The sequence below is a fragment of the Oncorhynchus mykiss genome, chromosome 16 (assembly GCF_013265735.2).
Source record: "Oncorhynchus mykiss isolate Arlee chromosome 16, USDA_OmykA_1.1, whole genome shotgun sequence".
NCBI lineage: Eukaryota > Metazoa > Chordata > Actinopteri > Salmoniformes > Salmonidae > Oncorhynchus > Oncorhynchus mykiss.
In genome coordinates, this window is record NC_048580.1 from 59,227,412 (window position 1) to 59,248,940 (window position 21,529).

At 44.5% G+C, this 21,529-nt stretch overlaps 1 protein-coding gene across 11 annotated transcripts in view; it reads left to right on the forward strand.

The window, feature by feature from the left end:
- LOC110492426 (serine/threonine-protein kinase WNK2) overlaps nucleotides 1-21,529 on the forward strand; it is a 65,408-nt gene that overhangs the window by 17,345 nt on the left and 26,534 nt on the right. For 8 of the 11 annotated variants that reach the window (XM_036947402.1, XM_036947407.1, XM_036947405.1 and 5 more), the window contains exons 3-10: nucleotides 8,788-8,960; nucleotides 9,295-9,515; nucleotides 9,646-9,803; nucleotides 15,386-15,474; nucleotides 16,014-16,233; nucleotides 19,243-19,513; nucleotides 19,755-19,870; nucleotides 20,273-21,223. In XM_036947402.1, coding sequence (XP_036803297.1) covers nucleotides 8,788-8,960; nucleotides 9,295-9,515; nucleotides 9,646-9,803; nucleotides 15,386-15,474; nucleotides 16,014-16,233; nucleotides 19,243-19,513; nucleotides 19,755-19,870; nucleotides 20,273-21,223 — 2,199 coding nt within the window. The remainder of the gene's footprint in view (nucleotides 1-8,787; nucleotides 8,961-9,294; nucleotides 9,516-9,645; nucleotides 9,804-15,385; nucleotides 15,475-16,013; nucleotides 16,234-19,242; nucleotides 19,514-19,754; nucleotides 19,871-20,272; nucleotides 21,224-21,529) is intronic. The other 3 variants (XM_036947404.1, XM_036947412.1, XM_036947413.1) reach the window with 3 other exon arrangements.

Below are 21,529 nucleotides of genomic sequence, written 5' to 3' on the forward strand. Positions count from 1 at the left end.
TGTAGTCCGAGTATACTCCTACCTGAGAGTTGAGCTGACCCTGAACAGAGAGCTTTCTCTTAGCTCCAACTAAGGCCTCATCACTGGGTTTCGTGGTGCCTCAGTTATTCCATGTTAACCAAAACACACTCGCAGGTTAACTTAAGGATGTCAACACCAGCTGGAACATGCTATGATGTACGGCTGTACGCATCCAGATATCTGGCTCCTGCACCCCCACTGTCTGGTGGATTGGCAGTGGCACAGTGGGCTTTGTTGCTGGTGTTGTCTTATTAAAGAAACATGAGCTGGCTGCTGAGCACCATGGAGAAACAACAGAACCCCATGGGCAGGATCATCTGCCCCTGTCAATCAGTGGTTCAGTCAGCTACAGAACTCGGGTCCCCACCCCCATCAGTATTTAACCCTTTGAGGTGGGTGCATTACGCCGTCCTGTTCTAAATAGGTGCATATGGCTTGCCCAGTGCGCCACGGACCAGAAGTAGCACCTAGAACCAATGGAATTGTTCAAAATGTGGTAAACTGTCCACCAGGTGCCCGGCTGCTGCTCAGCAGAAGAGCAGTGGAGAGGGTGGGAGTGGAGCAGGCTAATTTGGTTCTCTAAGGCCTGCTGCCCTCTTGTCCATTGGCTCCAATCCTCCCATGGTGGATGGAGAGGAAGCCCTGTTCTGTACTGTAGAGAGACTGACTGTCTGAGGCTCTGATCGGCCCTTTTCTCTGACCCTGTCCAAACAACACTGATGGCAACATGGCTCTTCCCCTCTAGGCCACATGACCCCCGTTGTCCTCAGCTTGGTGTATTACCAGTCTTTTTTTCACTCTGTTACGCTCCCTCATTTCTCGCTGTCTGTCACAGGCACTATAAGCTGTCAGACACATTCTCTTTCTCTCTGACACACCGCTCTAATCAGGCAGAATTTCCTCGTGCGACCCTGTCATTGCCGAGCTTATTACATAAGCAGCATTAGTTTGGGGGTGGGGTGGGGGTAAAAGCTTATTATCACCAATGTTCAGCTGTGTGTCAAAGGCAGTACTTTTTTGCCAGCCTCCACATTTAGTCTGTGACTGGAGAGGCTTATTGGGAGGGCTGTGTCATAGTCCAGGCTATACACACTTTCGCCACGGCCCCTCACACACGCACACATCCGGTAGAGTAGCTGGCACGTCATTGGACTGACAATGGTCAGTGTTTTTAATCAGTGTTTAGGCTCAGGTTAGTTTTGTAAATGTGTGTACTGCATCGGTCCATCATTTTAAAAGGACTGATGTGCCCTTGTATGTTTTGGATGTGCACACTCCTCCTCTCCTGGCCTTTTACTGTTGCTGAAGTCAGTCTCACCATCTCACCCCTGAATTTAATAATTCACCGGGCCACCCTAGATGCCAGTGTGTCAATTATAAGTAGCCCTCAGCCCAGCTCCATGGTAACAGAGATGACAGGTATGCTGTTCCCGGCCAAAACGTTCTGCACTGGATGCCGGCATAAGACTGGTGAATAACATCTGTGCCATCCACTCTTTTGAAAAAAATATCTACTTGTCTTTGAGTTTAGTAGCTAATGTTTTACATCGGAATGAGCTGCAGGCTAGATGTGCTGTGAATGTTGGAATGTATTGGGTTTTCTGGAGGTCTGTCTCAACTGTTGTGCTATTTAAAAAAAAAATGTAATCTTCATTCCTGTCTTTGTTCAGGTTAGATTCTTCACATTTCTGCTGTGGAATGGATCCATTTTGATAAAAGTGTGTATTTTTTTTCTATTGCCTTCACAGAGCAATTGGTGTGTCTGTTAAGAAGTGCGCACGATTAAAGGTGTGTGGGGGAGTTTTTTTAATACACAACCCACGTTTTTCCAGCAGCCCCATGGCAGGATTAAGGTCATTCTGCCACAGCAAGCCATCATTCACTGTGTGTGTGTGCACGCATGTGCGTCATCTGAACATCGTGTGGATATTTTTTCCGACTATGGATCCTCCAGCGAGACGGCCAAGGCCCATCGCTGACCGAGTACACCCCCACAGACAGCCCTCTTCCTGGGTTAGATATGACTTTCAATGGTTGGATAATCCTGGCTGCCTGCCACTAACCCTGTTAGGCCCTGCAATGATGCTTTAGTTTATTCCTTCCTGCCCTCTTCTGCTTTGGTTCAATTGATTTAAACTAAGACTTCATTTATCCAGCTATGTCCTGGACGAAGCAGTTTAAATTTGATACATACATTCTGTAGGTCACACATGAATATTGGCAATGATAAAGGCTGTTAACCTTTTTTAACAAGCAACTTTCCCCACTGAGCTCTGTTATTGTACCCCCACTGACCCTGTGGTGGTCTAATCAATGTAAGGAGGTATGGAATGACATGCTGGAAGTCACTAGAAACTACAGACTACTTTCTCCCACCAGTGTTTTTAGTTCCTACTTCAAAACACATGGTCAGGCTCAAGGAGCAGGCCTGGTCAGGCTCAAGGAGCAGGCCTGGTCAGGCTCAAGGAGCAGGCCTGGTCAGGCTCAAGGAGCAGGCCTGGTCAGGCTCAAGGAGCAGGCTTTAACTTGGTCTCTTAATGAAATGACCACTTGGAACAAGAGAAACAACATTGAAGGCAAATTTGGTTTTTGTTGTTCAGGTCCTCAAAGGCATAAAATAGATTTTACCATCCATTCAGTGGTGGAAAAATCCCTTTGGTGTCGGTAACCTTAGGAAAACTAACGACCGCTGGAAAGATCTGTGGTGTTTTTTTTTGTGTCCTGTTCTTGAACAGAAAGCCTAGGAGACCACTGGAATGGTTACGGTTTTCACGAGGACTGTTTCTCATGGATCTTCAGAGCGTCTCTCGTTCCAGCATCCCCTCTGTCTGTGTAATTCCAGTTTCTCTGATCTTTGACTCAGATGGGTCACTAATAATTGCTTCCTGTCATGCTGCTCAAGCGACACATCAGGTGATCTTTTCACGTTTGCCACTACCATTCTGAACTTTTGTTTGTGAATGGGCCATATTATGTGTAGTGACCCAGCCATGGTTATGTGTTTGCGTTCATAAGACTTGAGTGGTAACAGAACTTTATCCAATCATCGGAATTGTTAGACATGAAGCACTGGACATTGGCCTGGTTAAGCTGGTGGTGATTTAGTTTTCAGGCATTATGTTAGGGCTCTGGAGTTATACTGGTAGTATAACTGTTTCACCTACTTCTGGAATGCCAGGTGAGATTGTTTCATGAGTGAGGACAGTCGCACCTACAATCTTGTACGAATAGAGTTAAAGCTCAGAGGGCGCATGGCCCGATGGGATGGCTCTGTGTGCCTTCAACTCTGCCTGGCTCGCTCTGGGCTACTCTATACAGCCTGTTCTGGAAGATGGCTACATTAGCTGGGTCTCTCCACACACACACACACACACACACGTGTGCGTGATCTCAATGCATGTACACAATGTTTACAGCACAGCTATTTGAAAATGGCAGAGTTTGAGTTTAATTCATGGATGCATTGGTTACAATACAATTTCAGGGACTGCTACAGCCCTATTAAAACAAAAATAACACTTTGGTTTTTAGGATGTACAGTGCCTTGAAAGTATTCACACCCATTGAGACTTACTTGACATTTCTGTTTAAAGCCTGAATTCAAAATTGACTTTAATTTTTTAATTTTTTTTTATCAACAATCTACACCAACTAAACATGTTTTTATTTTATTTTTGCAAATGTATTAAATTACATAAGTATTCACACCCCTAAATCAATACGTGATAGAATCACCTTTGGCAGCAGCTACAGCTGAGTTTTTCTGGGTAACTCTCGAAGAGCTTTGCATGCTTGGATTGTACAATATTCGTGCATTATTATTTAAATTCGCCAAGCTCTGTCAAGTTGATCATTCCAACCATTTTCAAGTCTTGACATAGTCAACTGTAACTAGGCTACTCAGGAACATTCAATATCTCTTGGTAAGCAACTCCTGTGTATATTTGGCCTTGTGTTGAAAGCTGAATTTGTCTCCCAGTGTCTTTTTGAAAGCAGACTGAACCATGTTTTCCTCCATCCATCCATCCCCCCCAAAAGCACTCCCTAGTCCTTACTGATGACCAGCATACCCATAACATGATGCAGACATCACTATCCTTGAAAATATGAAGTGTTACTCTGTTGGAGTTTCCCGACGCATAACGCTTTGTATTCAGGACATAATCTTAATTTCTTTGACACTTTTTTTTTTGCACTTTTACTTTAGTCCCTTAATGCAAACAATATTTGTATTCTGTACAGGGTTACTTCTTTTTCACTCTGTCATTTAGGTTAGTATTGTGGAGTAACTGCAATGTTGAGCCATCCTCAGTTTTCTATCACACTCATTGAACTCTTTAAATGTTTAGTCACCATTGGCCTCATGGTGAAATCCCTGAGTGGTTTCCTTCCTCTCCGGCAATTAAATTAGGAAATACGCCTGTATCTTTTGAAATGGCTGGGTGGATTGATACATCATCCAAAGTGTAAATAATAACTTCACCGTGATCAAAGACCTATTTAATGTTTGTTCTTTTTCTTTTCTTCTTTACCCTGTCTACCAATAGGTGCCCCTCTTTGTAAGGCATTGGAAAACCACCATGGTCTGGTTGAATCTGTTTTGAAATTCACTGCTCGACTGATGGTCCTTACAGATAATGATGTGTTGCGTACAGAGATGAGGTAGTCATTCAAGGAGGGGGATATAGTGTACAGGGATCCTCCTGTGCAGCAGCATTTGAGGACAGCCCCACTCAGCCCATCCCCTGCCGCCTACCATAGTACAGCTCAGCCTCTCTGCAACTGTCAATTATTTATTGGACTTCCGAGTGCAGTGAAAAATTTAAAACACTTGCCTCCCAATCCCCTGTTCCCCAAAACACGTGTAAATATTGGACTAGAATTTGTGCCTTCCAGTATTGTACGTATGCTAAAATCTCTATTCTGAGCCATATACTTTTGTTTTGTATTATTTATTGTTTTGCATTGTCGAAGGACCCTGCAAGTAAGCATTTCTTTGGACGGTGTGTGTATCCCATACATACGACTAATAATACTTGACACACACTCCTCCAGATCACTCCCCCTCATTGAGCGTGATATTGTATCTGAGGCCTACTAAAATACCCTCTGTTTTTCTCACTCACACACAGCCTCTGTTTTAAAATAATCTTCACTTAGTTTTACTAGTCTCACGCTCACTCATTGAATTCCTCATCGCTGTTCTCACTCTCTCCAATTTCCAATCCGTAGGTTGAATAATTGAATGGATTTTGATCTCTTGGTTTTATGTTCATCAGATCTTATCGTTAATGGGGTCTGCTTCTCTGTGTGGTGCTGGGTTGGGTGACTATTCTCACTGTTCTAAAGGGAAAGCAAAGCGTCACACTCAGGAACCCAACAGACCTACTGGTGCTTCTTTTTCTGTGGTGCGCAGATGGTGGGATGGGGAAGGATGCATAGAGAACAGAAAAGGATGGAGAAGATGAGGGGAGCTTAGGTGATGGGAGCAGAAAAGAGTGGTTGATGAAAATGGGGGAGCAGAGGTGTAAATGGAATGGAGAGGGGGTGGGAGAAAGAGGGAAGATATTGATTTAATGTTTTCTCTCCCCTTCCAAAATAAACATGTGGCTCTGGGTGACAACAAGGCTCTTTTTTTCCCCCCCAACATTAGAACTTTTCTTCTCTTCAGTCTGCTTTGTTTGGTTTCCTTTGCTCCCTTACATCCAAGTATGATGATACTGGTATCATGACAACACTAGTCACAGCCTTAGTTCATAGAGCTCTATTGAAAGCACACATTCTATGGTGTCTAAGAGTCTATATGTTGTCCCTGACCCAGTGGTATCTATCACTTCAACACCATGCACTCTCACACTGACACGCACACTGTGAAAGAGCCTTTGGTCCTACTGAAGTAAACCACATGGTGCTTTGCAGCAAGTGTCTGTTTGCTGAGCTATGCTTACACCCCATATTCTCCACAACCATATTTATTTTTTATTTATCTAGCCAAGTCAGTTAAGAACAAATTCTTATTTACAATGACGGCCTACCAAAAGGCCTCCTACGGGGATGGGGGCTGGGGTTAAAATATAGGACAAAACGCACATGATGAGACTAAACAACACTACATAAAGAGACATAAGATGACAACACATGGCAGCAGCACAACGCGGTAGCAGCACAACATGTACAAACATTATTGGGCACAGACAACAGCATGAAGGGCAAGAAGGTCAGTAAGAGTATCCATGATTGAGAACTGTCCAAAGACAGTTTAGTGTTTTGTTGCAGCTCGTTCCAGTCACTAGCTGCAGTGAACTGAAAAGACGAGCGACCCTGGATGTGTGTGCTTTAGGGACCATTAACAGAATGTGACTGGCAGAACGGATGTTGTATCTGGAGGATGAGGGCTGCAGTAGATATCTCGGATAGGGGGGAGTGAGGCCTAAGAGGGTTTTTATAAATAAGCATCAACCAGTGTGTCTTACGACGAGTTTACAGAGATGACCAGTTTACAGAGGAGTATACAGTCGTGGCCAAAGGTTTTGAGAATGACACATATTAATGTGATATCAGTGTCTTTAGATGTTTTTGTCAGATGTTACTATGGAATACTGAAGTATAATTACAATCACAAAGGCTTTTATTGACAATTACATGAAGTTGATACAAAGTCAATATTTGCAGTGTTGACCCTTCTTTTTCAAGACCTCTGCAATCCGCCCTGGCATTCTGTCAATTAACTTCTGGGCCACATCCTGACTGATGGCAGCCCATTCTTGCATAATCAATGCTTGGAGTTTGTCAGAATATGTGGGGGTTTTGTTTGTCCACCTGCCTCTTGAGGATTGACCACAAGTTCTCAATGGGATTAAGGTCTGGGGAGTTAGTTATCACTTTTGCCTTATGGCAAGGTGCTCCATCAGGCTGGAAAAGGCATTGTTCGTCACCAAACTGTTCTAGATGGTTGGGAGAAGTTGCTCTAGGAGAATGTGTTGGTATCAATTCTTTATTCATGGCTGTGTTCTTAGGCAAAATTGTGAGTGAGCCCACTCCCTTGGCTGAGAAACAACCCCACACATGAATGGTCTCAGGATGCTTTACTGTTGGCATGACACAGGACTGATGGTAGCGCTCACTTTGTCTTCTCCGGGCAAGATTTTTTCCGGATGCCCCAAACAATCGGAAAGGGGATTCATCAGATAATTACTTTACCCCAGTCCTCAGCAGTCCAATCCCTGTACCTTTTGCAGAATATCAGTCTGTCCCTGATGTTTTTCCTGGAGAGAAGTGGCTTCTTTGCTGCCAGGCCATCCTCTATCACTGTGCGTGCAGATGCATTCACACCTGCCTGCTGCCATTCCTGAGCAAGCTCTGTACTGGTGGTGCCCCGATCCCGCAGCTGAATCAACTTTAAGAGACGGTCTTGGCGCTTGCTGGACTTTCTTGGGCGCCCTGAAGCCGCCTTCACAACAATTGAACAGCTCTCTTTGACCTTCTTGATGATCCAATAAATGGTTGATTTTTAGGTGTAATCTTACTGGCAGCAATATCCTTGCCTGTGAAGCCCATTTTGTGCAAAGCAATGATGAAGGCACATGTTTCCTTGCAGGTAACCTTGATTGACAGAGGAAGAACAATGATTCCAAGCACCACCCTCCTTTTGAAGCTTCCAGTCTGTTTTTCGAACTCAATCAGCATTAGAGTGATCTCCAGCCTTGTCCTCGTCAACATTCACACCTGTGTTAACGAGAGAATCCCCCTGACATGATGTCGGCTGGTCCTTTTGTGGCAGGGCTGAAATGCAGTGCAAATTATTTTTGGGGGGATTCAGTACATTTGAATGGCAAAGAGGGACTTTGTAATTAATTGCAGTTCATCTGATCACTCTTCATAACATTCTGGAGTATATGCAAATTGCCAATATACAAACTGAGGCAGCAGAGTTTTTGAAAATGTAATATTTGTCATTCTCAACTTTTGGCTACGACTGTAGAGTGCAGTGATGTGTCCTATAAGGGGCTTTGGTGGAAAATCTGATGCCCAAATGGTAAAGAACATTTAGCCGCTAAATGTGTGTACCTGTACCAGACGGGGAGCCAGGCCAGGGCAGACTGAGTAGGTGTCACATCCACTTGGGAGAAGCTTTTATTTCTGGAGGCAGATTTCTTGTAGAAAATGCCAGTGAATGGTCTCTGAACAGCAGAAGGGGACTTCAAAGGCCTCTGAATTTGGGTGGGGCAGGTTGTGAGACTCCTACCACTTGTTGGGCCCGACGGCCTCGACACCTTTTGCTTCACACCTTAGTGCTAATTGAAGTTGTATCTGGTCTGTCCTAGCAAGCCTGGCAGCCTTCAGTCCCCATAAAATATATAATTGTAATTAACTTTCATTTTCCCGTACTGGTCCTCATTGCCCAAAGTAGTCATTGCCCTGGGGTGACCAGCTGGGTCAAACTTGTTTTTCAATTAGTGAGCTGAATATGGCGCTCAGACACACTAATACCAGACGGACAAACAGACGGAGCAAGGGAAGCGCTTCCTGCACATACTGTAGGCCCACTCTCCCATCCTGCGTATAGGTCCCTCTGGAAATGCTCTGATGTTAATTACCTCTTCATTTCACATGATCTGTCCACAGTTTGTATAGTGTTGTAATGTTTGATTGTGAAGAACATTGGAAATTACCAAGGTTCAACCAGGCATATTTTCCTAATTTTCTTTGATCTCCTGGCCACATTGCCTGGATTTGACCTCTGTCGCCTTCCTTCCCCTCCCTCAGGACCGTAAGCTGACCAAAGTGGAGCGTCAGCGGTTTAAGGAGGAGGCTGAGATGCTGAAGGGGCTGCAGCACCCCAACATCGTCCGCTTCTATGACTTTTGGGAGTCACCCCTCAAAGGGAAGAAGTGCATTGTCCTGGTGACGGAGCTCATGACCTCCGGAACACTCAAAACGTAAGTGTGCTGTCAGACTTGCTGGAGATTGGAGAGATGATGGTCAACGGAACAGGCTATAACTGGGCTGCATCTATTCATAAACGCAACACACATTTTTTTTGTAATGCATTCCCCCCAACAAACCAGTCAATGTGTGCTGGAGTATTATTTATCATTGATCAGACGATTAAGTTTGTTTTTATCCCTAGTACTGCAAAAAGAGGCAAGGGGTGATATGCACATTTAATAGTTGCTCCAAGTTAGCCCCAAGTTACATTTTTTTTGAGTCGATTATCAATCCCAAGACTGTAGAATGTATGGGTGGTGATACTGATGTCCTTCCCTCCTATAGGTATCTGAAGCGCTTCAAGGTGATGAAACCCAAGGTCTTAAGGAGTTGGTGTAGACAGATCCTAAAGGGCCTCCACTTCCTCCACACCCGGGACCCTCCTATCATCCACAGGGACCTGAAGTGTGACAACATCTTCATCACGGGCCCCACCGGCTCCGTAAAGATAGGAGACCTGGGCCTGGCCACGCTCAAGAGGGCCTCCTTCGCCAAGAGTGTCATAGGTAGGAGATCCAACCTGACTGCATCAGTAACACATGGTGTCTCGTCGTTTATTAGTTTTTCTCAAATGGACAATAGCCTTCAGATTCTAATAGTGTCCTCCTTTCTAACCTTTGACCCCTGTCCTCCCAGGCACCCCAGAGTTCATGGCCCCAGAGATGTATGAGGAGCACTATGACGAGGCAGTGGACGTCTATGCCTTTGGGATGTGTATGCTGGAGATGGCCACCTCAGAGTACCCCTACTCGGAGTGCCAGAATGCTGCACAGATCTATCGCAAAGTTACCAGCGTGAGTTCACATTTTAACATGTACACCAATTCAGCTATAGAGGTAACTCTCACAACTAGGGTCGACACAAAAATTGTGGCCCTGTGACTACTATGAATGGCAGACACATACAATGCCTTGCAAAATTATTCAGATCCCTTGGTTTTCACATTTTGTTACAAAGTAGTATTAAAATGTATTTAATTTTCATGTTTTGTCAACAATATACACAAAATACCTTTAATGCTAAAGTGGAATATTTTTTTTATTTGTAATAATAATTTAAATTATAGTTGTTGAACAAGTGTTTAGCCTCTTTGTTTAGGCAAGTCTAATTTAGTTCAGTTAAATGTGGTTTAACAAAACACAAGTTACATGGACTGACTCTGTGTGAAATAATAGAAGTTGACATTAGGGCCTAAAATTAACACTGGCCACCTGCCAAATGCGGGTAGATTTTGTCATTGGCAGGCAAGATGTCTATTTCACCAGCCATGTTGGCTGGTTGTCTGGGCTCCACAATGTGAGCATTTCACTTGCATTTGTGCATAAAAATAGTCAATGGTTTATAGTATTTTATAGTTTATAGTAAAATAAGTGCTGCAGTAGCCGTTTCAAAGTATTTCTGCCTTTTTTTTTGGGGGGGGGGGGGGGGGTTCATAGCCGGTAAATTCATTGCACAAAGTCAAAACTAAGACTCCTATATAGCCTATTTCACTTAGCACTGCAACTCTGTCTGGCCGGGCTGTACGCACGTGAAGAGCTGAGTGAAATATTTTTTCTTTTTAGAAACGCTGTGCACAGGTAAGTCTAATTTACTTGAAATGAAAGTATTGTGTTTCTTGGCCATTTACATACTTTTGTTCAAAAGCTAGGTACTTTTTCTATGTTTTAGTTTCTACTGCTAGGGAAGAGAAGACAACGCTTCTACTACTAGTCCGACTCAGGGTTTCCAGGTCCTGCTAAAATTGAGTCCAATGACTACTCTCAACCTGCCCAAAAGGCCTGAAAACTAGCACAATTTTATTTTCCCCAAAACGTTGCCATATTTATACAATAACTTTTTTCATAACGTTATCTTGACAATCAAGGAATAGGGTAGGAACTTGTAACGACATTAGAAGAAAGAATTGGTTTCCCTCAAAATAAGAATTATTGAGCGCTATGACATGGCGTAATACATTTATTTGAATATGTCGCAAGGGAAAATTTATATTTTCTATCAATGGATGTCGACTAAACTTGTTTGACTGCTATGATTCAGCAATAGGGCACAAGAAGGTATGGTATATGGCCAGTATACCACGGCTAAGGGCTCTTAAGGATGATTCAACACTGACAGCCTGGATACATTCGTTGGCCATATACAACAAACCCCCAGGGTGCCTTATTGCTATTATAAACTGGTTACCTGTGCATTTTTTTGTTGTCATACCCATGGTTTAAGGTCTGATATACCACAGCTTTAACTATAGATAAAGGAGAAGGGAATTCAAATTATTATATGCAGCCCAAGGGCACAACAGCCACAAAAGGCATGGATTTGTTTTAAGGGGCATTAGGCCACACAAAGGGGATGCTGCTGGAAATTCGAAGCATTATCAAGTGCTTGTCAAATTGTGAATGAGAGACTGATGAAGTGTGTGCAGCCTGCACAAGAAACAAAGCAGAGCTCCTGCCTTTCATGCAACTTTTTTCAAACCATAATTAATCACATGTATCTTTTTAGAATATATTAAAAATCAAAACATATAGGCCAAGGTTTGTGCGCACTCCCTCAAATACTTTGGTAGGCTGGTCATGGCTCACATCAACGCCATCATGCCAGAAACCCTAGACCCACTCCAATTCGCATACCGCCCCAACAGATCCACAGATGATGCAATCTCAATCGCAGTCCACACTGCCCTTTTCCACATGGACAAAAGGAACACCTATGTGAGAGTGTTATTCATTGACTGCAGCTCAGTGTTCAACACCATAGTGCCCACAAAGCTCATCACTACGCTAAGGACCCTGGAACTCCCTCTGCAACTGGATTCTGGACTTCCTTAAGGGCCGCCCCCAGGCGGTAAGGGTAGGTAACAACACATCCACCACGCTTATCCTCAACACTGGGGCCCGTCTGGGGTGCATGCTTAGTCCCCTCCTGAACTCCCTGTTTATCCCAAGACTGCGTGGCCAAGCACGACTCCAACACCATTAAGTTTGCTGATGACACAACAGTGTTAGGCCTGATCACTAACAATGATGCGACAGTCTATAGGGAGGTCAGAGACCTGGCAGTGTAGTGCCAGGACAACAACCTCTCAATGTGAACAAGACAAAGTAGCTGATCGTGGACTACAGCAAAAGGAGGGCCGAACACGCATCCATTCACATCGATGGGACTGAAGTGGAGCGGGTCGAGGGTTTCAAGTTCCTTGGTGTATATCACCAACAAACTATCATGGTCCAAACACACCAAGACTGTTGTGAAGAGGGCACTAAAACACATTTTTCCTCTTCAGGAGACTGAAAAGATTTGTCTTGGGTCCCCAGATCCTCAAAGTTCTACAGCTGCACCATCGATGGCATTCTGACCAGTTGCATCACCGCCTGGTATGGCAACTGCTCGGCATCTGACCGTAAGGCGCTGCAGAGGGTAGTGCGTACAACCCGGTACATCACTGGGGCCATACTTCCTGACATCCAGGACCTATATACTAGGTGGACTAAAATGCTCCTTTTAGAGCTACTACCCCCAAGCCATAAGACTGCTGAACAATTAATCAAATGGCCACCCGGACTATTTAAATTGACCCCCCCCCAGCTTTGTTTTTTCACTGCTTCTACTTTCTGTTATCTATGCATAGTCCATTGACTGACCTCGACCAACCTGTACCCCCGCACATTGAGTCGGTACCCCCTGTGTATAGCCTTGTTATTATGTACCTTTCCTGTTTTATTTACTTTCGTTTATTTAGTAAATTAAAAAAATGAACTCTTTCTTGAACTGCATTGTTGGTTAAGGCCTTGTAAGTAAGCATTTCACGGAAAGTTCTATACCTGTTGTATTCTGCGCATGTGACAAATACAATTTATTTTGAGGAAAGTATCCTTTTATATTTTTCTGCTTTGTTCAATTGTATTCTTCATACTATGTAAAAAGTTTAAATCCAAAGGTCTGGCTTGTACGCTATGTGTGCTGAATGTGTTTGTTAATTGACAGCCAGTTACCTTGAGACTGGCAGTTATTTGCTTGACAATCACAGTCTGACTAAATTCCGCCCCAGCCCCATCTAGAACCCCCAGCAGTTCTTCACAGATCCAGCCTTGAGGGTGTATTCCACTATATGCCAGTGAGGAAGAACGCATTAAATGGGGGTGGGTTTGGAGTCATAATATATTTGATGACGGGTATTGATTTTGCGCTCTTTAAACTTGGCAGGCACTGCTGGAATGGAGTGACTCACCTTATCCTGGTTTCAGATCTGTGCTTTAGCTGACTTCTGACTAGCCTTATCAATGATAATCAGAGGACGTGTCTCTAAAGCACATGCCTATGCTAAAGATAGTCAGAGCAGTTGGCTAAGGCATATACACTGCATTCAGAAAGTATTCAGACCCCTTTTTCCACTTTTTTCTACATTACAGCGTTCTAAAATTGATTAAAATATTTTTTTGCAAATGTATTGAATATATCAAACAGACTTACGTTATTTACGTAAGTAATCAGACCCTTTGCTATGAGACTTGAAATTGAGCTCAGGTGCATCCTGTTTCCATTGATCATCCTTGAGATGTTTCTACAACTTGATTGGAGTCCATCTGTGATATATTCAACTGATTTGGAAATGCTCACACCTGTGCATGTCAGAGCAAAAACCAAGCCATGCGGTTGAAGGAATTCTCCGTAGAGACAGAATTGTGTTGAGGCAAAGATTTGGGGAAGAATTGAAGGTCCCCAAGAACACAGTGGCCTCCATTCTTAAATGGAAGAAGTTTGGAACCACCAAGACTCTTCCTAGAGCTGGCCAAACTGAGAAATCGGGGGAGAAGGCCCTTGGTCAGGGAGGTGACCAAGAACCCAATGGTCACTCTGACAGAGCTCAGTTCCTCTGAGGAGACAGGGGGATCTTCTAGAACAACCATCTCTGCAGCATCCACCAATCAGGCCTTTTATGGTAGTGTCCAGATGGATGCCACTCCTCATTAAAGGCACATGACAGCCTGCTTATGTCAGTTTGCCAAAATGCACCTAAAGGACTCTGACCACGAGGAACAAGATTCTCTGGTCTGATGAAACCAGGATCGAACTCCTTTGGCCTGAATGCCAAGTGTCATGTCTGGAAGAAACCTGACACTATTCATATGGTCAAGCCTGGTGGCAGCATCATTCTGTGAGGATGTTTTTCAGTGGCAGGGACTGGGAGACTAGTCAGGATCGAGGGAAAGATGAACAGAGAAAAGTACAGATCCTTGATAACCTGCTCCAGTGCTCAGTACCTCAGACTGGGGCGAAGGTTCATCTTACAACAGGACAACAACCCTAAGCACGCAGCCAATAAAATGCAGGAGTGGCTTCGGGACAGGTCTCTATGTCCCTGAGTGGCCCAGCCAGAGCCCGGACTTAAACCTGATCGAACATCTCTGGAGAGACCTGAAAATAGCTGTGCAGCGACGCTCCCATCCAACCTGGCAGAGCTTGAGAGGATCTGCAGAGAAGAATGGGAGAAACTCCTCAAATACAGGTGTGTCAAGCTTGTAGCGTTATACCCAAGAAGACTCGAGGCTGTAATCGCTGCCAAAGGTGCTTCAACAAATTCTGAGTAAAGGATCTGAATACTTATGCAAATGTGACATTTTTATTTAATGCATTTGCAAATATTTCTAAAAACGTTTTTGATTTGTCATTATGGGTATTTTGTGTAGATTGAGGGGAAAATAATTTAATCCATTTTAGAATAAGGCTGTGACTTAACAATGTTGAAAGCGGGAAGGGGTCTGAATACTTTCTGAATGCACTGTACATATCTGGGAGCAGGCTACCACGTTACCAGGCTATATCCACCTGCTATTAAACACAGCTCTTTCTGGAAGAGGCAGTGTTTCACTGAGTCTTCTTTACTCTATGCATATCAGTGCCCTGGAGAGACCAGAGAAGGTTATTTATAGCTCCTTTATCAAAGGGAAACCTCAATCGCTATAAACCAGACTACATGCAGTACATATTTGCATCTGTATGAATGTGCCAGTTCCTGAAAAGCCATTTTTGTTTTTGTCCATATAGTTGCGGAAAAGGTCTTGATGAAAACATTAACCATCTGACAAGTGATATAGACGACACCTGAAAAGTGATGTAGGTTTTTAAGGACTCGTTTTGTGCGTGTCTCCATATCAAGAAAACTCCCAAAGTCAGGATGCAATAACTAAAAATGAGGTGTGCAAACTAAGACCACATTTGGAAACCATATAACCTTTGGTCATATTATCATGCTGTTCTGGTGACTATATGTGGCCATCTCGCTCTGGTTTCACCCTTTGTTTTTTTCCCCCACAATACTTACTCACCGAGTCCGGCCTTCCCTCTGAATAATTTGTTTTCCTTTCTCTGTTCTCAGGGAGTGAAGCCTGCCAGCTTCAACAAGGTTGTGGATCCTGAAATCAAGGAGATTATTGGCGAGTGCATCTGCCAAAAGAAAGAGGAGCGGTGAGTGACTGTACCCGCCTCTCGGCCACAGGGCCCCCAAGGTGCCCTGCCGTCCCTCCGCACCTCGCATCATCCTGCCCACGTCCTATCACCACAGCGATGATAGTCGGTGCTCTCAACAACATTTCAATCTACCCTCCCGATCTGTAGGGTGTCCTCTGCTAAGTTGAATATTTGGTTTGATACGGAGGAGAAAATATCCCTTAGAACCCCGTCTTTTGCAGGTTTTCATACTGAGGTTATTGTGTGCTGTGCTCTCTGTCCTTGTCCTGGCAGCTAATAAATGGAGGGTACTCTTAGATAAGGGCTTATCCTGTTCTTATGGCTGTGTACAGACAAACACGGAAAACATTGGTGCCCAGCGGAGTCTGTTTTTCAGCTCGTGCATGACATAACTATTGAGTCTCTTTGTACTTTGACTGACTTTCGTCTCATTAATTTATTTAATGTTGGCCTAATCTCTGAAATGACAACAGAAGATCAGTTGGAGCCATGTTATCACAGGGGTGAAGGTTGTTTTTCTTGTTCCTTTCTCCCAGGTACTCTATAAAGGACCTGCTGAACCATGCCTTCTTTGCGGAGGACACAGGGGTGCGGGTGGAGCTGGCAGAGGATGATGATGGGAAGAAGGAAGCTATCGCCCTGAAACTGTGGGTGGAAGACCCCAAGAAGCTGAAGGGGAAGTACAAGGAGAGTGGCGCAATTGAGTTCACCTTTGAACTGGAGAAAGAGACACCAGAGGGCGTAGCCCAAGAGATGGTAAGATGGATGGTTGAAGACGTGTGTAATATAGTGTTAGACTGGTTGAACAGACAATCCAAGGTAGAGTATGAATTTGACCTGCATAAGAATAGATTTTAGAATTTCTGATTCTTTGATCCTCGTCACAATATTTCTCAAGTCAGTGTGGTTGTCATTATTTATCAAATATAACCATGTTGGGTTACTTGTTGTGTAGGGCAGCAGAGGTCTGTGTTGGGTTATTTGTTGTGGAGGGCAGCAGAGGTCTGTGGAGTCCAAGCAGACAGTGTGCCAACAGTGCTCTGATCTCATCAGGGAATGTGCCCTCATGCAGATTGGCAGTGATACGATTTGTAATTCCAGGAGTTTTCTTTTTTTCTTTCTGTTTTCATGTTTTTTCCAATGAACATCCACCATCAGATAAGACCTGGTCATGCCTTGTGACAAAACACTGGGCCAGAGAGGCAGCATATTTCTCTCTCTGTACTTAATTAACCCAGCGATAACATTAGAGTGCTCAGGCCCTTGGTGTGGTTTTACATTTCTGATGGACCTAGCTACTGTTTTCTCCTGTAGATTGTTCTCAGAACCCACATCTAACTTATTTCAGACTTTGTTCAAGCTGTTTAAGTGAAAGCAGGTATGGGCTTTATACCAGGTTGAGGAGCACTGGGCTAAAACACTGCCTCTGTAGTGAAACTAGAAATCGTCTCACTGGATGCTTGCAGAGGGTTATGAAGTGCAAAAGAGTTTCTGACAGGTGTGTAAAATCAAGCACACAGCCATGCAAACATGACAAACATTGGCATTAGAATGCTTTACTGATGAGCTCAGTGTCTTTCAACGTGGCACCGTCATTGGTTGTTGCTTTCAACCTCATTTTGGAATTAGATATTTGACAAGCAGGTATCCACATACTTTTGGTCATGTACACCTGTCTGTGGTGTTAATTGTATAAAAGGAAGAAGTGTTGGCTTTATTTTGGCCTGGATTAACTCCATCTGTTTGTCCTCTTATGTTGTGTACCGACTGTTCAAAATGGCCATGAGCAGACTTCTCTTCATTTGTATTCTTCATATCTCATTGTGATGGTCACCAGAGATGTGCCTGGTTTGAATCTCTCTTCTCGTGCCTCAGCATCACGGTCTATTCCATCAAGTCAGGAAGAACAGCCACTAATCATTGTCATTGTTTGACCATGTCTGGGTGACCTTCATTTTATGGTGGTTTGTATTAGTGAGCTCATGAGTTTCTGGTGTTTTTATGCTGTGAATAGATTCTATAGTGTTTATTTTAACCTGTAGGCTATTTGTGTTTGGGACAGGCTTGGGTTTGTGTGTGCTTGACCATAGTTTTGTGTGTGTTCAGTTTGTTAAGCTGTCCTTTTGTCAACGGGCCAGGCTGTCGTGAGTGTTCATTTCCGTTGTGAATGGGTCTGGCTGCAGTGCTTAGTGTTACTGAGAATCAGGGCCATCGATTATTTTGTCAGACAGCAAGCTGACCTGCTTGCCTCCCTCTATCCTGACATCTCCCCATGCTGGGAGAATTGTGGTCTAGCTGTAACGGTCGTTTTGGAGGAGAGGGGGAGAATGTGGCCCACAGCACATTGAGGATGCACTGTCTGCACGCTCCATCTCCAATCACCCCTTGTCACCCTACGATTACTAATTTCTCTACAGACGGGCATCATGGGAGATGTAGTTTATCAACGGGGCTCTTGTCTCCGGTCATGCACTCTGCTACTCAGAGCTCCTTTGGTTTCTTATTCAGGACATGGTTTATGTCAGGTTTTATTCAGTTTTGTGTTGATTAAATGACTTCATCTTAAATGACTGTGAACAAAGGTCTTAAAAGCAAAATGATTGTGTTAAAGATATGGGACTCGTACTCAATGAAATAAATCCATTTGCCCGCCTGTGCCAAAACAGAAAGCTTTTTGAAACGTTTTATGGCAGGCCATGATTCCTATTAATGAGTCATTTAATTCCAAACCTCCTCTAAAAAAATAACTCCTTATTTTAGCCTTCCATATCTTCCATGGTCTAAATACAAGGTTGGCAACAGGCGGCCCTTGAGCCACCACAAAGCTTTTAGTAAATTATAACATCAAAAACTTGTAGGAAATCTGTTCCCAAGTATCCCAACAAATTAGCATGAAATGCTATGTGTTATGTGAGTTGAATGCTGTAAACAACACAGAGTAACTGGGAGTTATTCTATCTATTTACTATTTATTGACATATTACTTTCAAATATTTCAGTTGTGTATATTACATTTGTTTTATTTTAAGACTTATTTCTTTCCAAGTCATCTCATCTCTGTAGAGCTGCTGTCTGACAAAATCACTATTTTAGTAGTTCTTCAGAGTAAATAAGGCAACCTCTTATGACTGAATACCAACTATCAATCACTTAGATCATGTATTTTCACGTAGAGAGTTTTCTTTCGTTCGCGCATTCTTCTGTCTTTGGACGCGCGCAATGGATTATAGCCTTTTGTTTTTAGTTGCCACATTTTCCTACTACATCGCAGTTTGTGCTTGATTGAATTTATCTCTAGAGAAACTGTGTATTGAGCGCACAGCAGGGAAGAAAAAAAACAATGTTAGTCAATTGTGTAAAAAAATGAAAAATAACTGACATTTCGGTTAATCGCGCAGTACTACTGTTTGGGTTGTGGTCAATTTGCAGTGTACAAATTATAATTATATTCTAGCCCCACAAATATTTTCTCCAATACAAATCGGCCCGTGGCTGAGTCTAGTTGCCTACCCCCTGGTTTAAATGCACCTGTCCTGTATCCTGTAGTATTCTACACAGAGGCAGACTATTCTGTCTGAACCCTCTGAACCCAGCTGCTGACAGTATTTAAAAAAATAAAATATATATTTTTAACTTCCTCACAATAGATTCTCCAACTCTTCCCTTTCCTGCTCCCTCCTCCCAGCTCTCTCCTGTTTTCTCAACTCTTCCTCTAACACATTGACTCTAAAAATACTCTTCTTCCTACACTCTTCTCCCCGATAGGTGGAATCTGGGTTCTTCCATGAGAGTGATGCTAAGATCGTGGGGAAGTCTATCCGAGACCGTGTAGCACTGATCAAATGGAGGAGAGAGAGGTCCGTATTGGCAGGACCCCCAGTGGACATAGGAGAGGCAGGACTCGGGGCCCAGTCAGCCCCGGCACAGGGGGCCTCTGCTGGGGCTACACAGGCAGTACAGCCCCCTCTGCTGGAGCCAGAGGCAGACCAGCACGCCAGGCTGTGTAACCTTCCAGCCAGCGCCACCTCTGTCACATGTGAGACACCACTGACACACACACCATGCGGAATGACATGCAACGAGTGAAACCCCACAAGACTTACACCTCCCACTGTCACATACACTTGACACCGTGCTCTCTGTGGCACGTGGTGGAATTCATCTTTGACAGTAGTTTATATTATACGGTGGTTAGTGCTTGTTTGAGTCTGAGTAAACTCTCTCGCTCAGTCTCCTTTGTGTGTAAAGACTAACCCCCAATCTTTGTATGTCTGTAGCAGACAGTACGTTTGACAGCGGCCTGGGCTCCGCTGTGTACTCTGACTCCCACAGCAGCCAACACAATGTCCTCTACCAGTCCCTAGTGGAGCCCATCACCAAGGCAACGCAGCAGGTCTGTACCACACACACTCGCACCTAGGGCACGTGCACTATACACAGGGTCATTATCATAAATGTACCCCACTAATACACACAGGACATACCATACATTCACTCTACACACTGAGCACGTGCACATAAAGTACATCCTCATTTGCACAGTAATACCCATCATGTGGCATATGCTCACACACATTTGGATCCTCATTTTATTACAAATGTAATAACATAGGTACATTTATGTTTATGCCCAACCTAAAGAGTCACTGCAGCTCATTCGCTCAGAATTCTCCAATTAATCTCCACCCTATTCCATTTTCATGTTTTTTTGTGTATGTGTCCAATTTCTTCAATCTGTTTTTGATTGTGTTTTGAGTAACATATGTTTTGCCCGTGGGTCCCTGGATGGGCTCAGCGTCACCGCAGTGGTCTGTATTTGGCTTCATCACGCCCCCGCTCCTGTGAAAAGGGCCAGGGGTGGAAAGGAGCCCTTGGGCCAGAGCTCCAAGTGGGGGTAGGAGCAGGGGCAAGGAGAGGGAGTGCCTCTGTCATTGACACTCTAAGGGGCAACAACGTCACTCTTCATATGCTCCTGCAACCTCTGGCCTCTGGGGCCTGCAGCCCACAGAGAGCTGCCAGTCCTGCCCCCACATCACCAGACAACCAAACAGAGAGCAGCCCATCTGAGTTCCGCTCCGAGGCAGAGGACGGCACCCCATTTCCAAGTGCGTTGCCTGCCCCCCTCCTCCTGGCCCTCCCTGACCCCACACACTCTGAGACCCGGCGTCTTAGTGACTCTTCTGTTGAATCCCAGACATTGGAAGCCACCAATGTGAGCAGGGTTAAATCTGTGTCAGGTGGGCGGAGGCATTCAGACTTCAGCACCCTGCTGAGTCGAAACTCTGCTCATCATCATCACCACCACCAAGGCACACCCAGAAAGCACCTCTGCCAGGCCTGCTTCTCTCTGCTGCTGCTGAAGTCACAAGAAGGAGGGCACAAGCAGCAGCACATCGCCTTTCCCTTCCCACCACACCCCTGTGTGGTAGCGACAACTGCAGGATCAGGAGTGGTGAAAGGTCAAAGTCAAATAGGAAGTGACTGCTCTGACCTCTTCTTACTACAACAGAACCTGATGAACATCATCAGCCGTAAAACCACCCTATCCAACAAGGGTCAACCCTCCCTCCTCCACCTGCCTGCAGCCCAGCAGCCTGCCAAGAACTATGGAGATGGGAGTCTGAACTTACCCCAGAGAGGCAGCTTCAGTGGTGGCCACACTACACCTCCTCTGGCCAGGCCCACACAGGACCGCAGGGCCAGCTACTGCGCTGGGGAGCACCGAGCCCCCGGGCCCCCGGGAGTGGTAGGTCACACAGGGAGACTAGGGCTGCATCTCACAATAGTCTAAAGTAGCTTTCGCTCAGTATCTTTCATTCATCTGCACTGAACAGACAACAAAGGATAGGTGAAAGTAATATGGCAGATGCCAACAAAGAATTTGCTTTCATTTGTCCAATTCATTAATGTCAGTGCAGATGTGATAAAGCAGGTGAGGAGAGGAAGTTACTTTAGACTACTGAGATACCCTCAGCTCAACCTGTAGAGCTGACTCCTGTAGACTTCACTTCCTGCTTAGACCTGTAGAAGGGGCTCTGTTTTAGTGCTGTCA